The sequence below is a fragment of the Phacochoerus africanus genome, chromosome 10 (genome assembly GCF_016906955.1).
Source record: "Phacochoerus africanus isolate WHEZ1 chromosome 10, ROS_Pafr_v1, whole genome shotgun sequence".
Taxonomy (NCBI): Eukaryota; Metazoa; Chordata; class Mammalia; order Artiodactyla; family Suidae; genus Phacochoerus; species Phacochoerus africanus.
Window position 1 is genome coordinate 35,100,664 of NC_062553.1, and position 23,177 is coordinate 35,123,840.

A 23,177-nucleotide genomic window follows, 5' to 3' on the forward strand; every position below is an offset into this window, starting at 1 on the left:
GGAGCCTCGCGCGGAGGCACGCTGACGTCACGGCGCCGTGCGACGTGAGGTCGTCGACGAGCGGCGCTGCGTTTTCAGTATCCCTGCCGGGGCTGCTAGTTGTGCGTCGCTGCCCGACTATTGTTTTCTTCTCAGCTTCTAAAAGCCTGATTGAATCTTGTCCGTTTGCCAGGAGCCGGACGGATTTGGACGAAACTGAGCCGCGGGTGATGGCGCTGTCCCCTCTCGGGACCCTCTCGTGACATCTCCGCGCGGGGCGATGTGGGCTCGTGCAGGGCCGGGCTGGTGGCCCGGACGGACGCTAGCGGCGTGGGCCACCCGGTCGGCGGGTCTTGGGCCGCCCGGGGCTTTCCCCGCGGCTGCCCTGGGCCCTACCGCCGAGCCCAGGGCTCCGGACAGGCCCTTCAGCTCTGCGGACCGCCAGGTGACCGCCCCTGAGTTTCTCCTTGGCCAGGTTTTAAAACTTGGGAAGGTGCTCCTGTTGTATTTGGGAATGTGGACGCAGGTTGCGCTTCTGTAGAGGAGGCAGTGCTGGGGCGGGCTCCGCTGGGGTTTCTGAGTCTTCCACTGCTCACCAGTGTGACCTTGGGCAGGTGGCGGCCTCACTTTCCTACTTTGTAATATCAGAACTGTTTGTGTGATGCTTTGGGCTAAATATGTATTTAAGTTTAAAAACTTACTGAGGAGGCTGCTAGTATCATTTTCCTGCAACTTTTCAGCCTTGACCTGGGCAAGTTACCTGACTTTCAGTGGCTCTTTCTTTTCTTCTTTGCTTTTTTTTTTTTTTTTTTTTTTTGCTTCTTAGGGCCGCACTCCCAGGGAGTATGGAGGTTCCCAGGCTAGGGGTCAAATCGGAGCTGTAGCATCTGGCTCACACCACAGCCACAGCAACGTAGGACCCGAGCAATGTCTGCGACCTACACCACAGCTCACAGCAAAGCAGGATCCTTAATGCACTGAGCAAGGCCAGGGATTGAACCCGCAACCTCATGGTTCCTAGTCGGATTCATTTCCACCGCCACAAAGGGGAACTCCTGCTTGTTTATTTGTTAAATGAGGTGCCAATGGAGGTCCCATTGTGGCTCAGCGAAACCAACCTGATTAGTATCCATGAGGATGCATGTTCCATCCCCGGCCCTGCTAAGAATCAGGCGTTGCTGTGGCTGTGGTGTAGGCCAGAGCCTGGAAATTTCCATATGCCTCTGGTGTGGCCCTCAAAAAAAAAAAAAAAAAAAAAAAAGCTAATAAAACCTCCAATGGCTATGCATGACTTAAGGAGTAGAATTTTTAGGAGTTGCACTGTGGCAAAACAGGATTGGAGGTGTTTGTAGTGCTGGGCTACAGGTTCAATTCCCATGAGGGCACGTCGATTTAAGGATCTGGCACCAACTGAGGGTGAGAGATGATCCCTGGCCAGGGAACTCCATGTGCCGCAAAATGGCCAATAAAGGGGGGAAAAAGAACTTTTAGTCCAGTATCAAGGATATAATAAGTGCTGAGTATGCCTTAGCTTCTGTTTTTCATTATTTCATTTTACCTCAAAGCAGACTTGTTCACGTCTGAGTATTCTTGCGGTTGAGGAAGGTAGGCATTCAGCGACTCTAAAACCTGTACTATTGGAGTTCCCTGTGGCTCAGCAGATTAAGGATCTGGCCTTGTCACTGCTGTGGCGTGGGTTGGGTTCCTGGCCCCAGAACTTCCACATGCCACCGGTAGAGTCCAAAAAATAAATAAGTAAATTTTTTAAAAAACTGTACTATTTGATAACTATGAAGAGATAATTTAGGCAGTAAAGTGAAGCAGTTAAATGCAGGTTGTGAGTAGCTAGGGAAAAAAAAGATTATATATAATTAATCAGTTTATTTATTTATTGTTTTAGGGCTGCAGGTCTGGCATATGGAAGTTCCCAGGCTAGGGCTCGAATCAGGGCCACAGCTGCCTGCCTGCGCCACAGCCACAGCCACACCAGATCCAAGCCTCATGTGGGACCTACACCACAGCTCATGGCAACACCAGATCCTTGACCCACTGAGCTAGGCCAGGGATCAAACCCACATCCTCATGGATACTAGTCAGATTCGTTTCCACTGCACTACAGTGGGAACTCCCAGTTTTATCCTTTTTAAAAATGCCTGTGGAATGTAAAATGGATCTATATTGTAATTTCAAGTTCTTAAAAATGGCGCAGTACTGTATGTCTTTTGAATTGAATGGTTGAGGGAAAACCCACCGAAAAAACAAATCAGGTTTAGTTTTTTGCAGAATTTTTTTTCAGATGTAGCTGCAACCTTATTGACTGCCTTGTATTGGAGCACTTATAAAGAAAGAAGGAAAGGTTGGCTCATGAGAATTGTGTATTGTAATTTCACTTTTTTTTGCCGATTATGAGATAAATTTGGAAAAAGTGGAATGTTTTTAGTACAAAAAACTTACATATTTTACTTAGACACTGATTTTTAACAATTTGTAGTCTCAATAAAACAGTAAAAAATGTGTGCAACTAAAAATTCCGAGTTAACATTTTTAAATATTTTAAAAATTTAAGTGATAAATAACTTTTTTTTTTTTCTGATGTGATCATTGTTTTTTCTCTCTCTAGATAAGTTGTCAAGGAACAAAACTGAATCTAAATTAAACCTCTGAAGGTTTTATTAGGAGCACAATTTTTTGTTTTTTGTTTTTTTGGGGGGTTTTTTTTGGTCTTTTTGGCATTTCTTGGGCCTCACCTGCGGCATATGGAGGTTCCCAGACTACGAACTGTAGCCGCCAGCCTACACCACAGCCACAGCAACGCAGGGATCCCAGCCTCCTCTGCAACCTACAAAGTCGGATCCCTAACCCACTGAGCAAGGCCAGGGATGGAACCCGCAACCTCACCGTTCATTAACCACTGAGCCATGACGGGAACTCCTAGGAGCACAGATTTTTAAGTTGATCTGACTCTAGTCATTAAATGTGTGATGGGAACAAAGATTTTTTTTTTTTCTCCCAGCTTTTCTGTAGCTTTTTTGTTTCAGGATGTTTTGTTAGACAAGGTGCTCTAAAACTGTTCAGAGTTCTAGGTATCTTGAATTCTCCATTCAGTTCCTCATTGGCCCTCAAAGTTGTAGAACTATTATAACAGACTTTTATTTAGCCCTCTGGTCATCCCTGACAGTGGAAACTGATGTATTTGATGGGTCCTCTTGTAATTCATTGCTTGCAATATGAGTTTGGCCGTACATCTCTTTATTGTCAGGAACATAAGCAATATGAATGAAATCGTTCAAAGACCAAAAGAATATTCTTTGATTTTGTATACTTGTTTCATATTGTGCACAGTTTGTACTTAAAAATGTGGTATTTCTCTCCCCTTTCTAGGAAAAAATTGATATGTCTAGATTCCCTGTTGAAAACACTAGAAATTTCAGTATCATTGCACATGTGGATCATGGCAAAAGTACTTTAGCTGACAGGTTCCTGGAACTAACAGGTATTTTCATTTTATGTTACATAATTACGGTGAATAACTGATAATTGCTTTTACCATGCTTTTTAAAGTTTTGGTTTTAATTTTATGTGCAGTATTGTCTCTTTAAAAGCTCATAGAAATATTAATAAATGTTTCTATTATAGGGGCAATTGATAAAACAAAAAATAATAAACAAGTTCTTGATAAATTGCAAGTGGAACGAGAAAGAGGAATCACTGTTAAAGCACAGACAGCATCTCTCTTCTATAATTGTGAAGGAAAGCAATACCTTTTAAATCTCATCGATACACCGGTAAATTGATTATCAGTTTTTGTTAAAGTCAGCATTGTATTAATAGTACAAACAAATCCTTTGTTCAGTTTTTGAACTGAACACTAAACATCTCACTTTGCTTTTTTGTTTTCTCAGTGTTCCAATGTTAGTGTAAACTGTTTCACAAGCACAAGCTAAAATATTTACTAACTTTTTTATGAAGTGGAATAAATAGATTTGCTGTAATGTCCCTCCCTAAGAAACATTTAAACTCTAACATTTAGAGGTATTAATATTTTTTGTTTCTCAGGGCCATGTTGATTTTAGTTATGAAGTATCCAGGTCACTCTCTGCATGCCAGGGTGTTTTACTTGTGGTTGATGCAAATGAGGTGGGTACTTTTAATTTTATATGATGTGACATGCTATTTGGTTGTTGCAAGCTTTTCCTTAAAATGTATTTTGGAAATAGAATTTTTGTGTTTGAAGAAAATAAGATTTATTTTATTACTTAGCCAAAATTATGTGTTTTGGTCCTATTAATTTGAAGTTTTATTACACTAAAGTGGTCTGTGAAATTGATCCTATTCATCCTTTAAAAAATTTAAGCTGATTAGAGGAATTGTTCAAGAGATTTTTGAAATATGTCGTATTATATATACATCCTATCAAAAAAAACTAAATTTTAAGCAGTTCTTAATCTGAGGTTTCGATTTCTAGCAAAACTTGAAAATAAATTTTTATTTTTGAGGTTATTTTGGATGTTTTTAAGTAATAATTAGAAAATGTTAGGTTTAAAGAAACATGTCAATAACAGTACCAAGTTCTTTGATATGAGTGTAGCCATAAAAACATATTGAGGTGAGAATATAAGAGCTGAATCTACTATTTAAAGTAAGCTTTTGATATATTTCAGTTTCTCACAAGTTCTTCATTGAAAACCTGAAGTTTTTTTGTTGTTGCGTTAAACCTTCCATAATCCTGTCTGGGAAAGTTAGTCTCTACATATTTAGTATGGGCTTTTTAAAGTGCCTCTCATGACTTTGCCCTTTGGTAGACTAAGATGTCCTGGAGGATCCTTGTTTTAATACTTTGCCTCCAGAGCCTAACACAGTGCCCACTGAAAAACGTTTCCTGAACTGAAACGAATTTTCACAAGGAATGATCCAGATGCTTGGAAGTATAGATACCATAGTTTGCCTTATACATTTGTTTTTGATGAAGTTGTGTGGGATGATCTTGAATTACAACTTTCGTGATAGATTGTAGAATGATCATCTTAGTATCTTGTTTCTTGGTATTTCCAGGGTATCCAAGCCCAAACGGTAGCAAACTTCTTTCTTGCCTTTGAAGCACAGCTATCAGTAATTCCAGTTATAAACAAGGTAATTTGTTAGCACAACAGTGCTATTTATTTACTTTCTAAAAGTCTTCTATTTGAATATTACTTGTACTATTTTTTATATGAGGAATCTTTAGCTATTTATTAAATGGAGTTGACGCTTAAACATCATGGAGGTTAAGGGTGCCAACTCCCTGTACAGTCAAAATCTTAATGTAACTTTTGACTCACCACAAACTTAACTACTAATAGCCTACTCTTGACTGACGCCTTACCAATAATTTAAAGTCTGTTAACACATAGGTTGTATGTTATATGTATTGTACACTTTATTCTTACAATAAAGCTAGAGAAAATGCTAAGAAAATCATAAGGAGGAAAAAAAAATTTACAATTCTCTGTCAATATCCTAAGTTTACATCCTTTGTTTATAAGGTGAATTGTCTCTTAATACCTGTCTCAGTATTGTCTTTTGTGATACAAAACACTTTAGATGTTTTATGCATTACTGACACCAGACATCAGAAATAAAAAGATAACGTGAAAAAGAACTTCACATTTATTTGCAGGTGTAACAATTTGTGTATTGATAACAATAAAGCAAAAAGATGATTGCTGGGGAGTTCCCATTGTGGCACAGAGGAAGCACATCTGATTAATATCCATGAGGATGAGGGTTCAGTCCCTGGCCTCACTCAGTGTGTTGGGATCAGGCCATATGCCACAGGTGTGGCCCAAAAATGCAAACAAACTAACAAATTATATTATATATATATATATGTAGTTTTTTTTTTAATTGAGAGTTTCAACGTTTATTTCAGGTTCTGTTTTGGGTTTTTTTTTTTTTGTATTTTTTTTCTTTTCATTTTTGCCGCACCTGGAGTATGTGGGAATTCCTGGACCAGGGATTGAATCTATGCTGCACAGCAGCAACCAGAGCAACAACAGTGAGAACACAGGAGCCTCAACCAGCTAGGCCATTAGAGAACTCCCTATATATGTAATTGTTTTATAGCATACTGTAAGCTCTGTGATTGCTTCATGGTAACCTAGCATATACACTAATGCAAGGTTATAAATGTTTTATGGCATACAGTATTATGGTCATATTCATAGCAGTATTGGAAACATTGTTACACTAAAAAGAATGCTTATCTGTGATGATAAGCTGATGTGTAGTTTCTCTAAATATGAGAGAGAGACATACTCTATGATACTTTAATTCTTTGAAAGCTGTAAAACAGTAAGGAAACTAACATTATTAATTTTATGTTAAATATCCCTTATTATTCCTGTGTAGGGATAGGCTTATCCACCTAAATACAGGTCTTGCATGTGGTGTTCTACAAGTGTATTTTTATATATTTGTTGCAAAAAATGTGCAGATAAGAGGACCTGTGCAATTGAAATTCTATATTCAATTCTATATTGGTGGGATTTACTTTGAATTTCACATGATAAAATTGTAACTCAAACTCCTATTCCCTGGCATGTAGTTGAGAAGAGAGTCTCCCTGAATTACATGGAGTGGTTGAGAGCTATTTCTGTAGGAAAGGGACGTTCAGAGCAGTCAGAATGTCTGTTAGACTAAACTATGCGAAGGAAAGGAAAAAGAGCTTATAAACTAGGAGGAAACATTGTAACATACGACACCTAACAGTTAAGTGCTAAACTGAGCACTGTTGAGAAACTTTAACATTTATATTTTAAAATTAATAAGAATCTTAAAAATCTGCAAAGCATTCACTTTTATTTTTTGATATTTGAATTGTTTAAAAGAAGCAAGGTTGCTCATGTGTAGGACAGTTATATCTAACATAAAGTGAGTTTACATGATGTTAATTGTTTTTGAACTCTCTGCCGTGTGTAGCTAACCATCTAAATTTCTTGCTTGCTCCTTTATATATATATATGCCCTCTATTTTCAGTGTCCATACCTCTTAAAATTGTATTTCCTTTTTCTAGATTATTTTTGTTTTAATGCTTTTGAAAATAAGATCATAAAGTGGTCAGTTTGGTTAAAAGTAGGTATCTTTTAACTTTTCCAAATACTATTAATATGTAATACATGTTACTTTCACTATACTAAGACATAATGAAATTTTTTTTTTTTTAAGATAGATCTGAAGAATGCTGATCCTGAGAGGGTTGAAAAACAAATTGAAAAGGTGTTTGATATTCCAAGTGATGAGTGTATTAAGGTAAAATACTTTTTTTGGAAGACTTGGTTATACTTTAAAAAAATCTCAGGTAATTGACCTAAGTAAAATTTCATAGTATTTGATAGCTCATCATTATTATATTTTTACAAAGTCCTTTTTACTGATACTTCACTTGATCTTTGCCAAAAGTTCTTGGTTAGAACAGATAGGAATTATTCCTTTGATACAGTTGAAAGAAATAAGGTTCAAAGATTTTATCACTTTCTTAAGATTATAGATCTAGTTAGCTTATGTGCCTGGACTGAAATGTAGGCCTCCTGCAACTCTTTACAGTATAATTTCTTGTATGTCAAATACTGTTTTGCGCCTATGGAAATACTGTCTTTTAAGGGTGGGGTCAGACTAATTTCAAGGCATTTGTACGTATCATTCATAGAAATAGATTTTATTTATATCAGAGGTGATACTATTTTAAATTTGAATTTTTAAATCTACCTTTCAAATGATAGTTTGTGTTAAATAGCCATAGCCAAACTGTGCTTTGCTACATGCTTGTGTAGTATGTCAGTGCAATAATAGAATGTTTAGCGTCCACTTTCAATCTTATTTGATTTTTGAAAAAGCAAGTTTCAGCTGATAAAGTGGGTTTTTTTGTTTGGTTAATCTTATTACACTGAATGATAATATACAACTCGGTAATAACTAGAAAAGGCATTTTTAAATATATATACACATAGGTTTTATTATGAAGAGGACCTTGTAAGGCAGTCCTGGAGTTATGATATTATGACTTACTATGTTAAAGTATAATTGGCTATTCAGATTTTAATAAATCTTTGCAAAATTCTTTTATATACTTATTTGGTATGTGTCAGCTAGGGGCACAACAATGAACAGCATAAGTAAACCTGTCTCATTTTGTATATATTCTCCTTGGGGAGATAGTCATTAAATAAGTAAGAGAGAAGTAAGTATAGTAATTATGGAAAGAGGTAGATGTTTCCTACCAAGGAAATTCATTCAGCAGAGTGTATTGTTCCATGTGGAACTGCCATACTTAACAATGAAAAAAATCATTTTCTTAGAGAAGAGCTATGATGTAGAGTAATTTAGGGAATTCTTCTCTGATGGACTGAGACTTGAAATTAAGAGCTAGGAGAAATGCATTTCTGGAAGGAGAAAGAACAAGTCTAAAGGCTTGGCGTCTTTGTCAAGACTTGGTATATTTAAGGAACAGAAAGGAGGCCAGTTAGATGAGTTGGCTTTGTAGGGATAGGCAAGAATCAAGTTATTTTGGGACTCCTGCTATGCTAAAGAGTTTGAAAATTATTTTAAGATAATGAAAATTTTAAAGCAAGAGAGGAAAATAAATTAATCATTCAGGTTGCCTTACAGAGAATGGATTAGAAAAGAGTAAGAAGAGATATGGTGAAACCAGCTTGCAGTATTAGCTCAGGTGCAAAATGATGGCTAAGTATATGGTGGTGCTGATGTTGAAGGAATAGGCAAATTTGATGTGTACTTTGTGGATACAATAGATTTTGCTGGTATGCTGTGTGTAAGTAGTGAAATAACGACTCAAGGAGGCTTTGGGTTTGAGCAGCTGGTTGAATACTGACATTTATTAATATGGTGAGGACTCGGGGAGGAACAGATACTGTGGGAAAATAAATAGCTCTGTTTTGGACACAGTGGGTTTGAAATGTCTCTTAGACATCCAGTTAGAAATATTGCATAAATCTACAATTCTGGCATTTGTCGAGAGGCTTGGGTTGGAGATATTTAGGAGTCATTAGCGCATAGTTTTGAGGCTATGGAAATGGGTCCGTTTCCTAGGGAGAAGTGTAGGTAGAGAAGCGGTTGTTGAAGTAGACTACATTATTGTCAGTTTGCATGGTGGTGTAGAAACTGAGGAGGATTAAAGAGGAGGATTCAGAAGAGAAGGGTGCAAGGGTTGCATTTTCAGAGATGGAAATAAAGATTGTAACAAGGGAGAAGGCACAGAGGTTTTGGACGTAGGTGCAGATGGATTTGCATGTTTGGATAAAAGAGTTTCTGATGTTTTCTGTTTCCTTAAATGAAATAAGAGGGAAAGTCATCAATTGAAAGTGAAATGGCCAGAGGGGAAAGTATGTAGATTGAAAATGAAGGTAGTGTGAATTATCTTAATGAGTGGTAATGTGAATTTAGTAAGGGATGTATCCTGAGGCTTCCAAAAAGTGTTAACTGCACGTTGAGGTCTGTGGTTGTGAATTCACAAAAACAAATAAGACTGTTTACTTGACTTGCTCCAGTAATGTTAAGCTGCTTGATTATAAACATAGAAAAGGCAAAGAGTTGGATGCAGTCACAGTTGAGGTTTTACCAACTGCTTATGGCATATCTATATATATATGGTATGATATATGTAATGCCCATGATATATGTATACACACACACATATTTGTAATGCTTGTGAGGATAAGAAGTAGTTGAACAAAATGATTTTAAATAGTGGAACCTTAGAGTCTCTGCTGGGAAAAGAGCTAGGGAGCTAATGGATAACGAAAAAAAAAAAAAAAGTACTCCTTGATTTAATGGATTGGAGTTTGTGATCTTAAGAGATTGTTGCAAAGAATGTACTAGAGTCTGAAGCAGTGATTTCTCATTAGGGGGTAGTTTTGCCCCTCCAGGGAACATTTGGCAATGTCTGGGGATCTTTTTTGTTGTCACACTGGGTAGTGGGTACTACTGGCATCCTGTGGGTTGATGAGACTCCATGGATGCTGTTAAGCATCTTAATGTACACAAAGCAGCTTTCAAAACAAAAAATTATCCAGCCCCAAATGTCCTTAGTGCCTAGTTGAAAAACTGATCTAGAGGGATTTTGAAAGGTAAGAGAAAATATTCAGGGAATTAGATTTGAATTCAAGATTGCAGAGATGGTCCAATTATTGGTAATGACATAAGTCAGATGCACCTGTGTTTTGAGTCTTTTGGCCTGCTTTTTTCAGTAGGAGAACAGTAGTAATAATATGCCCTAGAGTTACCTGTATGCCATCCATATATATTGTTTATTCACACAGTAACCTTGAGGTTTAGTAAAATATGAATACTTTGTTTATCAGATAAAATTAGAAGTTTAAAGAAATATATCTTAGTGGAAGTTACAGTACATGTAGAGTCATGATTAAAGCCCAGATTTTCTGAACTTTTAGTCTACTGTTCTTTCAGTACCATAATCAGAATCTCTTGTAATTTAATCCAAGAATCAGAGAATTACCTAACTGTATTGAAGGGCATAATATGTGGATATATTATATGCTTTATGACTTCTTTTACAAGTTCTTCAAGCAAATTGATAACTTTTAGAATTCTTTCTTTTTTCTAATTGTAAAGCTAAGTCACAAGGTTAGAAAAATAAAGTCTTAACTGTTTATTTGTTTTACATACATATTTTTAGATTTCTGCTAAACTTGGAACGAATGTTGAAAGTGTTCTTCAGGCAGTCATCAAGAGAATACCTCCGTATGTATTTTGCTCTTTTTATAATAAACTATTCATTTATCTCTAATAGTACAAAGCCTGTCAGTTTGATCTGTTTTTTTTAGCTTAGTAACTATGGTAGATGCACTCTGTGTGGTCAGTGAGAGTAAATTTTTAATTTATTTTTAGTAATATATAGAAGGTGAAAATAGTACAGAAAAATTTTTTAAAAAGCAAGGATAATATGGATCTCATCAGTTATTGTAATAGACTTGAATACATTGGTAATTACTGTTTTCTGTTTTAATCCTGAACAAATGTATTCCATCAATTTCATAAGTAATTTAAAAATGGTCACTTAAAATGTATTTAAAACTTGAGGTTGAATTAAAACTAATATAAATATAGGCATTATACTTTACAGAAAGATCCTTTTATTTTGGCTGTCAGTTACCAATTAAGCATAATATTTGAGTTAAAAATAAGCATTAAGATTTCAATTTATTAAGTGTGTATTTATTCCTATTTTTAATAGTCCTAAAGCACATCGCAAAAATTCCCTGAGAGCTTTGGTATTTGACTCCACCTACGACCAGTACAGGGGTGTGATAGCCAATGTAGCATTATTTGATGGAGTGGTTTCCAAAGGAGATAAAATTGTATCTGCACATACTCAAAAGACATACGAAGTTAATGAAGTAGGAGTTCTGAATCCTAATGAGCAGCCAGCTTATAAACTGTAAGTAATCTGCATTAGTAACTGAAAAACACTTGTATGTGTTTCTGTCCCTGTCTTTCTTAACTTAGTATGCTTCGAATGATCTCAATATGCTAACCTAGGGGAAAAAAAAAGCCTGATTAGGAAATGCAACTACATAGTGAATGCTCTTTTCAAAAGGAACGTCTTGGGAGGGACAGTAGGAATTCTATGTATTTTTTTTTTTTTTATTCCTTTTGACCAGCTGTAACTAGTTTTATGTTCTGGTGCAGACTGGGTCCAACACTGATGTATTGATGAGATAGTGGAAGAGATCCCTTATCCATATCCATACTGGGTCACACTTAATATTTGAATGTTGTGTGTCTCAAACTAGTATTATTTTACCTTTTTTTTGTTTAAAAGTCATAAACACTATTTTAATTTTTACTCAAATATTTCTAAAGTTTGTATTCTTATTTATAGTTGATTTATATTAATACATTAGTTTCAAGTGTACAGCATTGCAATTCTTTTTTTTTTATAGATTATGCTCTCTTAAAAGTTATTGCTAGATAATGGCTATAATTCCTAGTGACGGTCTATGTTGCATGTGTATTGAGGATTACTGAATCTTCAGTAAAGATTTTTGTACCTCGTCCTAAATGGAAATTAGTTTATCTTGTAGGAAATTTCCTTTTAAAAAAAAAAAAAACTAAGATGAAACTCTGAAATCTTGAAATTTGCCCTTTTCTTGCAAGAAGCACATCAAATAGATAATCAGATTTGTTGACATTTATATTTTTTTGTTTGGTTAAAAATACTGGGTTTTTTTTTTTTGGTCTTTTTTTTAAAGGACATTTCTAACACTAAGAAATATTGCAAGAAGTGTTTATGTTTCTGCACTTTCCAGTGTCACCATGTTTACATAATATTTTAGAAGCTAGTGTTTAATATGTAGAGGTGGGCAGGGTCATGAGGAATGGCCTAAAACTTGTGGATTGCAGAGGTCTTGGATTGTAAGGCATGGGATGTTCTTTTGCTGACAGTCCTTAGGGTTGAGAATTGATATGTAGCACTTGGTTTCAGCTTGATGAGGTTTTGTTTGGAAAGTGATCATTTCCTGGAAAAGTAGAGCTAATTATGCATATGCACTTGAAACATTAAAACAGTAAATATTTCCATATAATAATTTTATTTAGATATGCAGGACAGGTGGGCTATCTGATTGCTGGGATGAAAGATGTCACTGAAGCACAAATAGGAGATACATTATATTTACATAAACAACCAGTGGAACCCTTGCCTGGGTTTAAATCAGCGAAGCCAATGGTATTTGCAGGTGAGGAGCTCACATATTCAAAGGATAAAGGCCAATTTACTCTATAAATTGAAATAAAAATTAGTAGAAATACTCACTTTAAATAACAGCTAATTCCTGTTTAAATAATAGCTTCTCTGTTTTTACTTGTGTGTGTGTGTGTGTGTGTGTGTGTGCGCGCGTGTGTGCTGTTTACATATTGGTTAATTGCATATATATGGTGAAACTCTCTGTGGGAGATCATGTCCCAAATTTGTTAGGACTTCTTAAGAAATAACCTCTTGAGAAACAAGTTCTCTGATATTTGAAAGTGCACAGTAATATTTTCTTCTTGTTTCATTAGAGAGTAGGTCATTATATTTGAAGTACTTTTAATTAGGATAATTTTATTACTTATTATCACTGGCATTTACTGAATGCCTTCCCCTTAGTTAGCCTGTCTTTAATACTGTATTATACTAGTGTAGACATGGCAGAGGATAATGTCACCTCACAGGTGCATAACTTCAGAACCTTTTACTTCTGTGTAATATCACAGACATTTGAAAAAGGAAGACTTGATTGAAGGTCATCAGGTTACACTGTGCTGGGTATCCTTCCTTGTTTTCTCAAACAAAATTATGAATTTTGTTTAACTCTCCCTGCCCCTATTAAGACAAAGTCAGTCATTTGGATTTTAGAGGATTTAAGAGGTGAGGACTTGGGGTTGAGGTGAAAGAGAATCTGATGAGTCAGTAGTTTTTGGTTTATTTTTACTCCTGCTTTTTAATCTGCTAATGGAGTTTCATTTGTGGTTGTGGGATAGCTTGCACTTCTGTTTCCTAAAATAAACACAGGGTATTTTCCTGTTAGGCCTAATTCCCATGGTGGTTTTTCTTTTTTTCTTTTTTTTTCTCTCGTATATTCTTTGCAAAAGTAAAATCATCACTTTGAGTATGAATCCAATGGTAATTTCAAGTCTTTGAAAGTTGCAAAATATTTCAGAGCTAATTTAACTTAATACTCATAGTTTTCTTGGCAAACCAATATTTTAATCAGTGAAATACAGAAAATAAAAACAAGTGGTTAATTTTTTACTTGGCAGCAGTGTATATTAGGTTTTCTAGGCAGCATTTCACATGTGATAATTAGAAACCATTATGCCCCCAGGTGTGTACCCTATAGACCAATCTGAATATAATAATCTGAAGAATGCTATAGAAAAACTGACTCTGAATGATTCCAGTGTGACAGTTCATCGAGATAGTAGCCTTGCCCTAGGCGCTGGCTGGAGGTAAGATTCATTTATGTTGTAGGGTTCCATTTTTATTGAAAAGTAAAGTTTAAATGGTTTATTGCTCTTAAACATTTCTGAAGATAAGTTCATATTAGTGTAAAGTGAACTGAACAATGTCTGCCTATTTCTCACTGTGGATTCATATTCTTCGGGTGTTTTATAGCAATTTTAATTAATCCCAATGGAAGATTTAATCTTATTTAATAAAATTATGCTAGCTTAATTGATGTGAATTGATTTGCTCTCTTGATTTCTACCCCTCCCCCCAAAATTAACAATATATTTGTCAAAGAAAATAGAGCCCATGGAACATAAACATTTTGGAGTTTGGCTTTTTCTCCCCCAGGTTAGGATTTCTTGGACTGTTGCATATGGAGGTTTTCAACCAGCGACTGGAGCAAGAATATAATGCTTCTGTTATTTTGACAACCCCTACTGTTCCATATAAAGCAGTTCTTTCATCAGCAAAATTGATAAAGGTAACTTGTGAGCCAGCATACAAGGGAAAACTAAATAAATGTGTGTACATGTGCATGCAGAATACAAGAGAAACATTTTAGTACACCAGTAGCTAACTAGTTATTAAAACTAAGTATTTCTGGATTAGTAGTAATAAAAGTTGAATTACCTTATGATGGAGAAGTTGAGAATAATTCATGCAGTATTTTTCTTAACCTGATAAAATTGCCACATTATTGCTAGTCTTTGACTGAGGGTAAAAAGTAGAATTAGTACTGAAAATACTGTTCTAAATTCAGCACAAAGAGTAAGAATATAACTTTGGTCATTATGAAAATTGAAATATTCTACATGGTTGTTAACAGTAGCTTGTATTCCATCTCAGTGGCAATCTGATCATTTTAAACATATTTACTGTGGCATCTGTAAATATTTCCTGACAAAATTAACTTAGGAAACTACTTACAGTGCATTATAAGGGGTAGAGTAAAATGTATTCTTATATGAAATGTGTTTAGTAAATGCCAATAACCAGAATATATTAATAACTGTTATTAATATTAAATTATTACAATTGGAGAGGGGTTTTTTTGTTTTGTTTTCTTTTTTTTAATCTAAAGTATGTTAGGATAATATTCTCATCTTTAGGAATTCTTTTGTTTTCATTAATTCCAACACATTCAGTAACAAAATAAATTCTAACATACAATATAATTAACAGTAAATCTTAAAGCATGGTAATTGTTAAGATATCTTTAGTAATTGGTGATTTTTCTTATTTTTAGGAATACAGAGAAAAGGAAATTACAATCATCAACCCTGCACAATTTCCTGATAAGTCAAAAGTAACAGAATATTTGGAGCCAATTGTTTTGGGTACCATTATCACGCCAGATGAATATACTGGAAAAATAATAATGCTTTGCCAGGTATAAATATAAGAGAGGTTAATGCAGAAGTAAATTTTAGTCTTCTCAAACAGTGGTACCCAGCTTGGGTTTTGAACAGTTTCTCTCTATAGAGCACATTGAATTTAAAGAAATTTTCATGGAGATCTATACGTGTATATGTAGATACACATAATTAAATTATTTAGATTTTTAAGAAGGTAAAACCAAAGTTTTTGCTCATTTCTGTTTACTGAATTGATATTTTAGCCTAAAGAAAATAAATTTGATGCCTTTTTATCCTGAGTATCTAAAAGCATAATTTCCCTTAGCCTTTTTGAGTATTTGAAATTGAATATTGTTTGAAAGATACTTATAATACTTTAGAGACCTTTCATTGGAAGGTATTCCCCATTTTGCTTTGGTTTTTGCCACATTGTAATAACTTATTTAATCCATAAATTTGATATAATCATAGTTCTCAGAAAGTACATATTTGAAATATTCTGACATATTGGAAAGAACTCTCAAATGATTCAAATGATGACTAGTAGACTTGTATTTTAATTCTCTTGTCACATGAAAAATTTAACTTTGGTCACTTAATTTCTCTGGACCTAAATTTCTATTATTTGCATAATAAGAAATTAGAACTTTGACTTTATCTGTAGCTAATTTGATTTATTGTTAAATGAAAAAATTCTATAATTAAAAAGATAAAAATGTTAAAGACCAAGGATTAAAACTTTGGTAATAAGTATATTGTAATTGAAATACAAAATGGGGAGTTCCTGTCGTGGCTCAGTGGTTAACGAATCCGACTACGAACCATGAGGTTGTGGGTTCGCTCCCTGGCCTTTCTCAGTGGATTAAGGATCTGGCGTTGCCGTGAGCTGTGGGGTAGGTTGCAGACGTGGCTCAAATCCCACATTGCTGTGGCTCTGGCGTAGTCCAGTGGCTACAGCTCTGATTCGACCCCTAGCCTAGGAACCTCCATATGCCATGGAAGCAGCCCAAGAAATGACAAAGAGACAAAAAAAAAAGAAATACAAAATGGTTCTCCCTGTATTATAAATACTGGTCAGAAGTTTTTACTAGACTATAAAATAATTCCTTCGTTCTGGCCTCTCTTTAGTAGGATTTGTAAGGAAATTGTTAAGTTGAAGATTGACTTCTGTGTTCATTAAATAAGTCATTATTTCAATAGGTTGTCATTAAATACATTTCTTTCTTCCCTTTTCAGGGCAGAAGAGCAGTTCAGAAGAACATGATGTATATCGATCAAACTAGAGTGATGCTTAAATATCTCTTTCCTTTGAATGAAATTGTGGTAGATTTTTATGATTCTTTGAAATCCCTCTCTTCTGGATATGCCAGGTAAAAATTCAATGGGAAACTCAGATACCTGGACAATTTTTTTGAACTATTGACTAGCAAGAATACACTAATACAGCACTTCCTTATCCTCAGTGCTTCTAAAGATGGTTAAGAATCACACTGTAAAGTTAGAAAAGCTTGGGGCAGCCTTAATAGTGTTAACAGAGTAATTTGGTTAATGAAAGAAGGAATTCCTTTGATTCATCAAACTGTTACTCCTCTCTTAATGACAAAAATTTAAGTGCCCTTTTCATGGGAAGAGTTATACTCCTATGTGTTGATTAAAAATTATACATAATTTGAAAAAGTTACTGAGTGACTCTTATGACTCAGTGGCACTTTTAAAATGTATTCGTGTGTTACATAATCCTGGGAGCATCTGTGTATATTGGGAAAATAGAAGTACATATTTAGTCTGTAGAAAGTGCTGGCTATGCCCCAGTGTTTGAGAACACTTAAGTAACATGTTCTTCCTAGGAATAATTGAAAGCCATTATTCTATCCCATAGGAGTACATGGAGGAATAGTGTAAAAAAACTGAAGAGTTAATATTAAATAACAAAGAATTCCGTGTATAGCAATTTGGAATTTTTTTGTTAGGGCAAATATCTCTAGATGCCCTTAATATCCTAAAATCGTAACATTACTGGGTAGCATATATTAGAGTATGAAATATAAAACATAATGGTGGTAAGTTGAGAGAAAAATGAATGTTCATATCTGTAAAACACATGCACACATGAATATGCATGCACATTTAAAATTCACAGAGAAAATTCCCAGTTTTCGAAGAACATGCTATACTGACCTGGAAGTTTACTTTATGAAATGAGTTTTTTAGTGAAGAGGGTCAGCATGACTCATGATACAAAGGAATCTTTATGTTTATTTGTGTTGAGAGTTTATATTTTCCTGTTAGGTCACTCAGTTTTTTTCTGTGTCTTCTTTCAGACAAGACCTCGAGCAAATAAGTAGCAATATGATTTAAAATAAAACAAATTGAGGCAGCATGTTGTTAAACAATTACTGTAATTTAAAGAATAATTACTAGTGTTATAAACACTTTTAGCAAAAGTCTGAATTCTAGTGTGCATTTGGGTACCACTTTCTGACTTAGGTGGTCTTAAAATCTTTTAACGTGGAAGCTTAAATATATGTCACATTTAGTGATAGAACGTGGTTTATTTTAAACTAAGTAAAAGTAAAATAATTCTGGGTTCCAGAATTAAGGTAATTTCATATTGTTAAGAATGCATGTGGATATTTTTTCGTATTCTAAAAACCTATAAAATTTTGGCATCACAGAACATTTTAAAGCTGTAAATAAGGTGAAAACCTAGGGACTATGTCTTTGTCTTATCTCTCTATTTTGCATAGTACTTAACATGGTACCTTTATGTAGTACATGCTTAATGATGTTTGTTGAAAAAAGGATTTGGCAACAATTTAGGCAGTAGTCTATTTTTATTTATTTATTTATTTATGTCTTTTTGCCTTTTCTAGGGCTGCACCCATGGCACATGGAGGTTCCCAAGCTAGGGATCTAATTGGAGCTGGAGCCGTCGGCCTACATCAGAGCCACACAACGCTAGATCCGAGCTGCGTCTGCAACCTACACCACAGCTCATGGCAACGCCAGATCCTTAACCCACTGAGCAAGGCCAGGGATCAAACCCGCAACCCCATGGTTCCTAGTTGGATCCGTTAACCACTGAGCCAGGATAGGAACTCCCAAAGTAATCTATATTTAGAGACTACTAATAAATAATCTCTTTTTAGAGAGAGGTCACCTTGTGACTTTCCTGCTGAAAACCTTTAGAAGCCAAACACTTGCAACTCTAGGCACTGGTTTGTTTTAAAATTAAGGCAGTAGGGGGAGTTCCCATAGTGGCTCAGTGGTTAACAAACCCAGCTAAGGCATTAGGATACAGGTTTGATCCCTGGCCTTACTCAGTGGGTTGGGGATCCTGCATTACGGTGAGCTGTGATGTAGATTGCAGACGTGGCTCGGATCCCTAGTTGGCTGTGGCTCTGGCATAGGCCGGGAGCACAGCTCTCCGGTTCGACCCCTGGCCAGGGAACGTCCATGTGCTGAGGGTGTGGCCCTAAAACGACAAAAGACAAAAAAAAAATAAAATTAAGGCAGTAGGAATACACACATTTTTGGCAATAATTACAAAGACATATAAGCATAATTGAAGTTTTCGTTCTCATCAGATTTCAATTTGTAAGTTAAACCTGCCTGCTTTGATTAGCATTGTAAGCTTTGACCATATTGGTAATAGGAATAGCTAACACTTACTAAATGCTCATATGTGCTAGGCTGGCTTTGTTCTTAACGCTTTTTAAGTACTAGGCAATGTTCAGGTGATTTACATGTATTCATTTCGTCCTCAAAAAAGCCCTGTGAAGGTTCATACTGAAGAGCCATTCCAGAAGTCTCATTTATTAATGGCTGTTTATCACTGACATATCATTTATTTAACTAGTAATAGGAAACTAAACAGAAACCCAACTCATGAATGTGAGAAAGACTCACTAGTATATAGTCTACCAGCCAGCCAGCTGCTAGGAGGGAACATTGGGAAGATGGCATTTGCGTTCAGTGATCCATCCTCCCAGCCTTGCTTAACAGTTTTTTTTTCCTTCCTCAGTAAAGCATGTTCCCTTTTGTACCTCATTTCATATATGTAAAAAGATGAGGGAGTTTGTTCCTTACTATATGGTCATTTAGATCCATTCATCTGAAATGTCTTTTGTAATATTTTGTTGGAAAATTAGATCTTTTGGGGGGAGTATGGGAGGAGGTAGAAAAGATATTCTGAAAAGAAAAAATATGTAATCTCTTGGAAAATAGAATGTTTATCTACCACTTGAATTTTTTTCCTTGTTAGTTTTGATTATGAAGATGCAGGCTACCAGACTGCAGAACTTGTAAAAATGGATATTCTGCTGAATGGAAATATTGTAGAAGAGCTAGTAACTGTTGTACACAAGTAAGTTGCATAGAAACTAATTACAGAATGTGAAAGTAACCACTTTTGACATATTTTTATTTAATGACTGGTTGCTTATTTTTATTTGACAGCTACATTTTGAAAACTTAAAGGTAATTAAATTTCCAGGTACTAGTTTTTCCTTCCATTCTTTTTCCTTGCTTCTCTTTCCAAATTGTTAAAAGGAGAATAGAATTACAATAAACAAAAAGAGTAATGTCATGGAAAGAAATGTTTACCTTATTATCAGGTAAGAAAAAATAAAAATGTTTTTTAAACTTTGATAGATTTAGAATAGAAAACAAAAGGTTTTATTTTCATTAAAAATTTTATAAAAATGAAAAATGAAAATCCCCTTTTCTGTAATAGATCATGTTTAAGAAATAGTGGATTGGTTAAAATAAATTGTGGAGCACCATATAATCTATCATTTTAAGCCATTACAGTTATATTGTAGGGAGGAATACTTAACGTAAAATTGTCTATTAAGTAGAAAGATAGAATATAACATAAACACTATCATCCAAACTGTAAAAACAATCAATATGTATGCAGAAAAACAACTGCAAGGATGGATTTATGTTTAACATAAATATTGTAAAATGTTTAACAGTGGTATTCTATAGGTGAGGGAAGGGCATCAAGAGTGGTTTTATTCTCTAATGTATGTTTCTGTAGATTTTTCTGTAAGAGATTATGTTATTTTTATAATCACAAGAGGTCATATATGATCCGGCAATAAAGTAGTGTTTATGATAAACAAGTTATATTTGCCTCTCCTTAATAACCTTTGCTTTGATAATGTGTATCAACCAGAAAGCTACTTTAAATATTCTTATTTAGGGTTTATGAATAGTTGCATTTTTTTCCATCTCAGAGACAAAGCATACTCTGTTGGCAAAACCATATGTGAACGTCTGAAGGATTCTCTTCCAAGACAGCTGTTTGAGATAGCAATTCAAGCTGCTATTGGAAGTAAAATCATTGCAAGAGAAACGTGAGTTGAAATTCATTTTTGTTTCCTGGTTGTTGTTAGCAATGATATACCTAGAAAGTTAAAAAATATTAAAAAAAATTTAACTCTACATTGTCCCAAGATTTATTACTATTTTAGAAACATCAGTCTCTTAATTTGACTAATTTGAGTGATGACTGTTACTTTGAATTACTTAAATGACAGTATGGGATGGTAGTTATTTATAGTTATCAGTATAATGTATATGAGTTTGAGGAATTTTATTTCTGCTTGTTTTATTGAATGACACCACTGAATTTTCTGGTTAAGGAATTTCTGTAAAGTTTCTTATAATTTGTTTTATCCCTTCAAGTAGATTATAAACTAATAGGAACAGGAATTAAAAAGGTTTCAGAGATAGGCTTCTAAAAGCCCCCCCCCCCCCAAAAAAACCCTAAATTATGATTTTTGCTTGAAGCATATGATTTTTTGCTTGAGCATTTGCTCAGAGCTAGTCAGGTTCTAAATTGGAAAGTTGGGAGAGGAATGCTGACAACATGTTAGGCTTTGGGGTTGTCAATAGTCTTGGGATAAATTTAATGCCTGTATTTGCAATGAACTTCATTTTCTATACTATATTTTACTTTAGTTAGTTATTCTGTGTTTCATGACTACCCAGATATTAAGCAGGGTAGAGTTTATAGTCAATATCCAGAAAACTACAATTTAAAATAGTTAGTGGATAATCATTCAAACATAAGTTTGTTAAGGTAGAGAATACCTTAAAGAAAAAGAAGAGATTTATTTTCTTACGGTATACAAAAAAGTAGAGCTGTTTTCAAATTTTTGATCCTCTAAATTTCTCAGCTACAACATAGAAATGGATTTGTTTATAGCTGCTTGAATGAATATATTAAAATTATTTAGTTGCCCCTGAAATGGGTTTTATAAAATACCTGTTGTTTGTATTCCTAGTCACTCTTGACCCACATTTGATATAGTAATGAGATAACTTTCAGTAATTTGGGAAGCAGTAGTGACAGTAGTATTTTTAGGTTGAGCTGGAAGTGACCTTATATAATCAAGGTCATACCATGCATTAATTTGGCATCTTTAAGACTGCCCACAAGCCTTGATTTTTTTCTGTTCTTAATAAAGCCTGTATTGATATTCATATTGAATTAATTTTCTATTGTATTAAAATACATGAAAATAAATACAAGAGCATTTGAGCTAATTATTTGCTAATGGCAATTTTATGTAAGTATGACCTGGTCTTAGTATCTTTAGTAAAGGGGAGATTATTTTTGAAAATGAGTACTTTTAAACAGTATAATTCAAAGTTACCTACTTAACGCAAAATTTTCTTTTTTACAGTGTGAAAGCCTATAGGAAAAATGTTTTGGCCAAATGTGTATGTATCTACATGTGTTCTACTTTGTAATAATGTATTTATTTTATAAGCTTAAAATCAAAAAGGGTATAAATATATTGGTTTTTGTTGTTGGTTTTTATAATACCTTTTTTTTCATCTGCACATTTTCTTTTCAAATAGGGAAATTTCAGCTTGACTTTAATGATAGCAATTCATTTTGATCACATTCTTAAATACTTTCCTGTCTTATAAAAATTTCCTTATATGCAACTAAGAACATTTTTTTAACAGTTATGATCAGGATAACATTTTATTCATTTAATTTCTAAGGAGAGATTGTGAAGACAATACTGTCTTACAGTGGGAGTTGAAATTGAAATCCATCTCTCTTACATTTTATCTATTAAAAAAAAAGTCTGCTATTTTATCTATTAAAATAAAAAGATTCTTATTATGAGAATTAAATGGTAAATTTTCTAAACCCTTAGCATAGGGACTGACACATGTAATCCTATGTGGGTTTCTGTACTAGGCTACAGCTTTACAATCCAAAATTTCAAACACTTGAGTCAGTAAGGAGATTGATAACTTTTCCTTAACATGCATATTACAGCAATTGATTTCCTTGAGGATCTTCATTTCCATCCAAAAAAAAAATAAAGACTTTATCATTCTTTGAGAAGATAGTAAAATTAGGATCTGCTAGGAGGGGGATTGGAGGTAACTTTGCAGATGTCTGCTTCACAGATAATAATTGTAAAGTTGTTGTAATTGTATTAATGTTTCTAGGTAATTGTAAGATTGTTTTTCTGTGGAGTGATTTGGACTTCCAATTCTTAAAAATATTTTTCAGTACGGTGGTGATATTACCCGAAAAATGAAACTTTTGAAGAGACAAGCAGAAGGAAAGAAAAAACTGAGGAAAATTGGCAACATTGAAGTTCCAAAAGATGCTTTTATAAAAGTTCTGAAAACACAATCTGATAAATGATGGGGATATATACGTTTCATAAATTAAAAATTGTGTATCTTTTAATTTTTCTTAGTAATTTATAATATGTTGAAAACAACAGAATTAAAATTAAAATTTTTTTTTGTTACTTTCAAGGTTTTCAGTCTTGGGGTTTTTTTTTTTTTTTTG

General features: G+C 34.4%; 1 protein-coding gene across 1 annotated transcript; it reads left to right on the forward strand.

The window, feature by feature from the left end:
- Positions 1-36: 36 nt before the first annotated feature.
- GUF1 (GTP binding elongation factor GUF1) lies at positions 37-23,143 on the forward strand. Its single transcript, XM_047798829.1, has 17 exons — positions 37-424; positions 3,361-3,472; positions 3,616-3,764; positions 4,036-4,116; positions 5,032-5,109; positions 7,184-7,267; positions 10,671-10,735; positions 11,229-11,432; positions 12,593-12,732; positions 13,861-13,984; positions 14,334-14,466; positions 15,232-15,375; positions 16,577-16,710; positions 19,605-19,706; positions 20,584-20,703; positions 22,039-22,075; positions 22,890-23,143. The coding sequence occupies exons 1-17, from the start codon at positions 260-262 to the stop codon at positions 23,025-23,027; spliced, it is 2,010 nt and encodes a 669-aa protein (XP_047654785.1). The 5' UTR covers positions 37-259; the 3' UTR covers positions 23,028-23,143.
- The last annotated feature ends 34 nt before the right edge of the window (positions 23,144-23,177 follow it).

Bases quoted from the DNA above. Each gene is read 5' to 3' on its own strand.
- GUF1 (XM_047798829.1), top strand. From the start codon at position 260: ATGTGGGCTCGTGCAGGGCCGGGCTGGTGGCCCGGACGGACGCTAGCG. The intron at 12,733-13,860 runs GTGAGGAGCTCA...TTATGCCCCCAG, and splicing joins GAAGCCAATGGTATTTGCAG to GTGTGTACCCTATAGACCAA. The intron at 15,376-16,576 runs GTATAAATATAA...TTCCCTTTTCAG, and splicing joins AAATAATAATGCTTTGCCAG to GGCAGAAGAGCAGTTCAGAA.